This window comes from Galleria mellonella, unplaced genomic scaffold, assembly GCF_026898425.1.
Source record: "Galleria mellonella isolate WM207_F2 unplaced genomic scaffold, CSIRO_AGI_GalMel_v1 utg63, whole genome shotgun sequence".
NCBI lineage: Eukaryota > Metazoa > Arthropoda > Insecta > Lepidoptera > Pyralidae > Galleria > Galleria mellonella.
In genome coordinates this window covers 9909354-9917673 of record NW_026442130.1, presented here as the reverse complement: position 1 = coordinate 9917673, position 8320 = coordinate 9909354, and the positions used below count along the sequence as shown (strand labels likewise).

The window sequence follows — 8320 nt, the reverse complement described above, 5'->3', positions numbered from 1 at the left end:
CATTTCAATATCATCGATTAAAAAACTCCATTGCAAGGGGGGATCGTTAGTAATGTAGATTACCATTCCCATTGCTAGCAATATCAAGTCAAGCTCCACGTGGTTTCCCTGGATATCACCGTGGTTAATTCCTGGGAAATTCGTCACCATAGGCTTACTGGCCTGCTTTCACCTTCGCCTATCATTTTTCACTACTTCGCCAGTATATAATGATAGTGCAGGCTGGGTTACTATTAAAAAAAAAAAAAATCTAAACATATCAACATTATTACTTTATTGCTATAGTCAGACTTGACGGTGGTCATGTTAATAAAAATGTGTAATTGTAAATAGGTCTGAATATTTATTCGACACATTTAAGTAAATTCTCAATATTTTATACGTGCAAAACATTACTTGGCCACTGAGTTATTCAATACATACATAAGAATCAGTTGTTCTAATTCTCTCTACCTGCCAACTTCCATTCATTACTACGCAAAGAAACACATATTAAAAACAAAATAGGGTAACGTAATCACCAGAACGAAAACAAATAATCGTCGAAACATAAACCTGCATGACTGGTCTGAGAAATGTGCTGCTCGCACAGCCAGGCACACACACCGGCGCGTCGCGACCACAACCGCGCTTCCATTCGACGACATGTCGCTACGTACGCAACTCCTACGTACTGGTAAAGTGCATTTTTATTTTGATTCATTCATCATTTTATATCCTTGAAATCTTTATCGTAATTTGCTTAAACGTGAGACATATTGAGCCTTACAGTATTTTATTTTTCTCCAACAACCTGCTTAACAATTATGCAGCCTTGCAACAAGTTTACCTGTTGACTTTAAAAACATAATTTGAGCTCTAGTTTTGCTTTATCTGCATGAATAAGATACTGTAAAACGAAGAAATGTCTATATAACTTATTACGGTAATAGTAATATGATCGTATATATTACAGTAATAGTATAATTATAATTATAATTTTGAGCATATTTGCTCAAATGTGACCTCAATATGCGCCAATATTTATTGAAAAAATACATATTTTTCTACATAAACTTTATAATTTAATCTATCTTATAAAAAATATAGATTTTTATCAGCTATGATTAATAAATAGATTTTAAATTAAGTAATATAACAGTGTGAACTATCTAGTCGAATTATTATCAACCTTGAAATTATAAATTTAAATATGTATATATTTATACAGGCATAAGATACATATAAGAACATTTATTTTTAAAGAGGTACATACCATACATCATTATGATAGAAAAAGACTCTTGTAAAGTGTAAGGAACACTGAAAGTGGACATTTGAATTCAATTGTAAACATTTAATTTCAATTCAACAGTGTATAATGGTTACCAACTTCGTCAATTTAGTGAATTGAAAGGAAAAGAACGAGAAGGTGTAGCTTTACTTCGAGACGTGCTAGAAGATCGGTTGCGGGAGATAAAGAGGGCGAAGACTTGGAAACATGAGAGAATAATCACCTCACCACAGGATGCAAAGGTAGGTGCCAAATGTCATTTGTTTTGCTTCCTTTAATTTTGTTTTTAATTATGTTGTCATCTCTTATACTTTTCTCTATCTTAATTCTTCACTAATAGCTGTATGGAGAAGATTACCGCCTTTTGTACCACACTTTTTTTTTTTACTTAATTCTTTCCCATATTTTCTCAGTATTCCTACTTTATTATTAAGTTTTCCATTAAATAATTAAATAAATAAATTATGTATCCAGTGTAGAGTTATTGTCCTTGAACTTGAGGAAAAGAAATTTAAAAATATCAAGTTAGAATGTATATTAATTTTGGGTTAAGTAGGGACTTATAACTACATGACATTGTTATCGATATGTTAAGTAACATACGTGTTATATAATGTGCAATTGTTCATATTTTTATTAATATCGAGTATTTGGATTAATTTTAGTATTCTCTCTTTATGAAATGTGTTTTGTTTGTTTTCACTTATCAAAAAAATAAATATAGAATAATAGCTGAGGAGAATTGTTGGTAACGATATCTAGTGGCCCGATTACTAAGTTAAAGCTAACAAGCAATATACCATAATTGGTTACTTAGAAGAATAAGTGCATAATTTGTTTGCATGCGCTATTTTTAATCCCCGATGTAATAAGATACCTAAATTTTTTACATTACGTTAAACACCAGGTACATAATGGTGTGTCGTTTTTATGTTTTTACATTGTTAATAGAGATAATGTAACTTACTTGAAGGTCAGGAAATATGGTTATTGTTATTTTTGTACCATTTAAAGTATACTGTGGACAAACTAGACTATACGGTCGTCAATACATATATGACCAAAGACGCATTTATTAAATCAGTAGTTTTTTTATGTAATTTAGAATGGCAAACCAGCTGACGGCCCACCTGATGGAAAGTGGTAACCGTCGCCTATAGACATGAGCAGAATTGCATGATTGTAATCATCAGGTATTCAGCAGTGAAGAATGAATGTCTGAAACAAGTTTATTTTGTTCCAAAAAAAAAAAAACACTAACTTCATTCGTGGCAAAACCCGTTGTTTTGTTTTAAAAAGCAAACTACTGAACCAATTTCGATGGAATTTCTATGAGACCAATCTAAAACTGTATCCTTTCCGGATAAAATTCTTTCTGGTCTAATAAATATAAAAATAATCGATTTTGTTCCACAAAACAAAAACAAAAAGAAAAAGCACTGGCTTCAATCGTGGCAAACCAGTTATTTTGATTTAAAAACTAAACTACTCAACCGATTTTTATGAGATTTCTTTGGAAGCAATTCTAAAAGTGATTTATAAATGACAGAGGTATGAGACAAAAAAATATTACTATTAGTTTTATAAGAAATAGTGTATTGAAGAAAATATATAAAAATTAAAGAGATGGTATTATAAATTAATGTTATATATTAGTATATTATATAGTTTTTAATTATGAAATATTATATATAAAACAAACTATTTATATTGTAAATGAATTAATTAATTTCTTATATACACAGGTGACTATTCAAGGAGCTAAAGGAGATTTCTTGAACTTCTGTGCTAATAATTATTTAGGATTTTCTGTAAGTATTTAGTCTCTATTATTTTATGTCATTGCCGTGTGGTCCCGACATAGAGTAGACCCCTTCCTTTCCCGTGGGTGTCGTAAGAGGCGACTAAGGGAGGCTAAGAGATAGGCGAAAGCGTCTCTCTTAAAATATCTCCAAAACCTAACTGCGGTTGTTAATCTGCCTGCCAAGCGTGACAACTACTGACAAAACTTCCCAAGGGGGAGGCTTATGTTCAGCAGTGGACAGTTAATGGCTGATAGGGGTTCATATTATATATGAATATTTAGTATTTTAGTATTCTAGATCATTTTTTTAAAGTGTAACATTATCCTATAAGAGTTTTATTAATATGTAAGTTAATTTTGATTATTTTATTCATGTTGTCATCTTATGATATTGACAGAATCATCCCGAAGTGGTAGAAGCAGCGAGGGAAGGTTTGACAAAATACGGAGCAGGTCTCAGTTCCGTTAGATTCATTTGTGGAACGCAGCTTATACATAAGGTAATTCAATTATTCTAAGATACATATTTTTACTAAACTAGGTTTTAAAAAAATACAAATACGTACACATTTATAATTTTTGAAAAATTTTAAGTTACTTATTTCATTTAAAGTTCACTTATAGTTTAAGTAACATACAGTCTTATAAGTAGTCACTTAGGGATGATAAAAGAATCTAAAAATATGCTATACACCCAAATTTGTTCAGGTTTTTAGATGTTATGGTGGAATGAAGAAACACGCATGAAACCTGAAAACATTTCGCTCTTTTTTTGACAGTCGTGTAAAAAGTTATATTTATAGAAGCTCAAGCTACAGTGATAGCTTAACAGTCGAGCCATATGTAAAATGAAATTATGTAACGCGGTTTTCTTCATAAGGAAAATGATCCAAATCCTTTAGAGATACGTGACGGCCGTGAAAACACTGCAATTTATCTAAACATAGTATTACGACCTTGACGAAGTAGGTATTATAAGAGTAGGTACCTTGAATTGCAAATATTGCATCTCATCTATTACAGTTGAAAACATTAGATTGCTTTCATTTAGATATTTTATTATAACCATGCGCATAATTATTAATTTTAAACTTTTGAACACATCGAGACTTAACGTGATGAAAAATTGCAGAAAAATAGTACCTACATCCCTGATTTATGTTGATTTTTATTTTTTTCGTCGCGTTAAGTTCCAATAGGGTATTTAAAATATGTTAAATAATAACTTTACTGCCTATGTTAGTTATCGTATAGATATGTATTGTACTAGATTTATTTACTTCTGATAATAATTTATGTCATAGTATTCCGCTCTATGGATTTAAAAAATAACTGGTAAAATCGGTTATTTAACGAAAAAATCGTGTAACATATTATAGGTACACTCCAAAATACAGACAGAATGATAACCTCCTCATTTTGAGGTTTTGAATGTTTGAAAAAATTTTGTGTAGGATTTTTTTTCTGTTTAAGTGTTAAAATGCTGATCGGAGGATTATAAAAATAAACTTATCACTCATGATATTTTTAGGAATTGGAGCAACGATTAGCCAAGTTCCATGGGCGTGAGGATACTATACTCTATGGATCATGCTTCGACGCGAATGCTGGTCTTTTCGAGTCCATGCTCACCCCTGAAGACGCAGTGTTCTCGGATGCCCTGAACCATGCTTCAATCATTGATGGGATCCGATTGTGTAAGGCTCAGAAATATCGGTATCCGCATAGAGATTTAAATGGTATGTATTTTATTATAATAATATTTATGTCAACCGTTAAGAACAGTGCGTTCATCTCTATAGGCGATGGTTTTCTAATGGATAGTAGTGGAAATGTAAATTTGCCTACACTATCGCTATACACTAGCGAAGCATCAGAGAGATGAGCTAAGAATGAAAATAGGTCAATTGGCCTATAGTGAGACAATGATCTTTAGAGGGAACCGCATGAACCTGATAGGGAAATTGCTAGTAATGGCTCTGTTAGATCCCATTACTAACAACTTCTTTCTCGGTTACCACTTTCCACAAGGTGGTCTATAAGCTTCTTATGAAATAATTAATGAATGATTATGAGATTTGGTATGACTAATTCTATTTGGGATGGAGAAGGACATAGGTTACCTTTTTGTCAATCTATTGATAAGTCCTGGTCACGTTGACAAAGTTGCGGGTCAAAACTATATAGTATTCTATAAAATTGTAAGGTCAAAAACACTATTTAATTCAATTTTTTTCCTTAAAGTTCCTTCTTTACCCTACAAACAGAAACACAATTTCAGAGTAGCTGATCTCACTGAAATGTGTATTTTTATTTAGAACTGGAACACTTATTGGCGCATAGTGAGGCACGCATCAAGCTGATTGTCACTGACGGCGTCTTCTCAATGGATGGGACTGTCGCGCCCATAGCCGGGCTGCGGGAGCTCGCAGACAAGTACCGAGCCTTGCTGGCTGTTGATGACAGCCACGCTACTGGTTTCTTCGGTGACTCCGGACGGTAAGTTGACCTACTTACCTATTACTTATTTATAAATCTATACTATCGACATCCCTTCAAGGCTGTTTTGACTTCTATTCTGCTAATACTAGTGACACTATTTATTTTTGTCAAATATGCGATCGAATGACGATCTTCCACACTTCACGACGCTCCCAGTCGATTTGGACTTTGCCTTTGCCTTGTATTCCTGTATATTCCACAAGTAAAATTTTTGTGTTCGACTGCAATTCAGCAACGATTCAGGTAATAGGTACTGTCAGTTTGAGGGAAGTGGTTGTTAGTAACCGGGAATAGCGATCTTATCGCTAGAAATATACACTGTACCACGCGGTCCCCCTGAACACCATTGTGGATAATTCTTGATGAAAAATAAAACCGCAAACGAGGTCGAATTGATGGAGTATATTGCTGCAGTAATTGGGCCGCTAGTCCTTACTACCAACATACCCTTCCCTATATATGATGTGTTTTTTTAAACTACCGCAGCATACGGCCCATTTGATGGTAAATGGTTACCGTAGTCTATTGACGCCTTCAATACCAAAAACGTCACACACGTATTGTCGACTTTAAACCCTACCCTTTTTGAAGAACTCCAAGTCTCCTGTCAGCAAGTGGTGCGCTGGTAAAATGTGGTTATAGGCATCATGACGAAAACCTCAGTGAAATTGTCTTACAGGGGCACTGAAGAATACTGTGGCGTAATGGGAGCAGCCGATATCATCTGTTCGACGCTGGGCAAAGCAGTGAGTGGTGCGGCCGGCGGGTACACTACTGGCCCAAAAGAGTTGGTCACTTTGCTGAGAAATGTTTCCAGACCTTACCTATTTTCTAATGCTCCTCCACCACCGGTGGTCGCTGCATCGTTAAAGGTGACCGCCAAAAGAAGTTTTTCACAAAACATGAGAGTACACTAATATTAAACAAACAACATTATATCATCATCATCATCATATCAACCATCAACTGTTCATTGCTAAACATAGGCCTTGCCCTATTGGGGGGATTTTGCCAGTAATTGCCACGCTTGGCAGGCGGCACATCATTATATAGTTTGTTTCAATAGAATTTAATGGAAATATGAATAAACAACTTGCAACAATAAGAATAATTGCCCCGACCATAGGATAGACTGATGTCTAATCGTAGGTACAAACAAAAATCAAGATTTGTTAATAATTTCATTTACAATTTCTGTGATAATTTTTACATAAAATAGTTGTATTTTTATTGAATTCTATTAAAACAAACTATATTATTCGATGTACTAAAATTTATTATATTAATATCCGACTAGTTCTGCATTTTCAAATATTTTGTTTCCTTTCGTACGATCTATGTTAAGGACAAATGAAATTAGTAAAATGAGGCTTTACGTAAAATAAGAATAATCACAATTGGTTCACAATTTTCGAAGATATTGTGTAATATGCAAAGAATACTATAGACATAATATTATATAGCCTACACTTTACTGTAATATTGTCTCTATATTCACGCTAAATATTTATGAATTAGACAGAAAGAACCGATAAAGTCAAAGGCTTCTATCCTTATATACATACAATCATATTTACTAAAAGAGGTATTGATATTTTAGTCATTAGATTTGGTAGAGCAAAGCGGTGAACTGAGACAACGATTGCAAGAAAACACAAGAAATTTCCGTGATGGTTTGAAGGCAGCTGGACTCACGGTGGCTGGGGATGATCATCCCATTTGTCCTGTGATGGTCGGCGAAGCGCCCTTAGCGGTGGAACTAGCTTCTGGGATGTTAGGTGAGATCTTTGAGCTACACTTTCGTTAAGCTGTAAAATATATTTATCATTCACTAATATAAGTTTTCTTTCTGATTTTACAGAGTTTATAGGCTGTGACGGAAAGAGTTAGCATAAAGCGAAATACAAGGAATAAGTCTCTAGTAACGTAATCTAAAAACTGTACCAAAAGAAATCTTATGTTTATAAGTATAATAAGTTTATAAATCAATATACAAATATCATTTCCATCGTCGCTTGTCTACCATAATGGATTCAGAGTGTAACTAACATATCCTTTGTTGAAATTTAAATTTCGAATCTGGCAAGACTTCCTAACCGAACTGAGAAGTTCCGTAGTTTTACTATTAAATTTTTTTTTCAGAACGTGGCATATATGTCGTGGCCTTCAGTTATCCGGTAGTACCCAAGGGCAAAGCGCGTGTACGGGTGCAACTGAGCGCCGCTCATACGCCCGACGATGTACAAACAGCCGTTCAAGCCTTCGCTGAAGTCGCTAAAAAAATTGGTATTGTAAAATCATAGAATGCGAGAACTAATTTTGAAATTATATCTCCCATTTTAAGTCTTTTCGAATTTATAAAATTTTTTTTGTTATTTATATGTATAACAATTGTAAATATCAGGAAATGTAATATGAACTGAACAAATAAAATATTATAAAATGCATTTATTTTTGTTGTTTAATCGAGCGTACGGTGTACCTACTGTGGTAGTAAGTGACTGCAAACCATGGATACTTGCTATACCAGTGATAAAGCGTGCTAATTTGCAACCATTATGACATGAAATATACACAATCACACGAAGAAAGAGAATTATCCTTAATCTTTGCAGTCACAGAAACCAAATATCCATTGGCATGTTTTACCCTTTAAACCGGAACACAACGTGCAAGCAAGCTACTTGGCACCAGACATGAACGGGACCTAAGCACACATATGATTTTGTGTAGTCTCCCTT

At 33.8% G+C, this 8320-nt stretch overlaps 1 protein-coding gene across 1 annotated transcript; it reads left to right on the top strand.

The window, feature by feature from the left end:
• Window positions 1-550: 550 nt before the first annotated feature.
• On the top strand, window positions 551-8026 carry LOC113521661 (2-amino-3-ketobutyrate coenzyme A ligase, mitochondrial). The gene is made up of 9 exons (XM_026907272.3): window positions 551-676; window positions 1355-1515; window positions 3019-3084; window positions 3476-3577; window positions 4609-4816; window positions 5396-5576; window positions 6259-6451; window positions 7180-7357; window positions 7722-8026. Exons 1-9 carry the CDS (start codon window positions 646-648, stop codon window positions 7880-7882), a joined length of 1281 nt encoding a protein of 426 aa, XP_026763073.2. The 5' UTR covers window positions 551-645; the 3' UTR covers window positions 7883-8026.
• The last annotated feature ends 294 nt before the right edge of the window (window positions 8027-8320 follow it).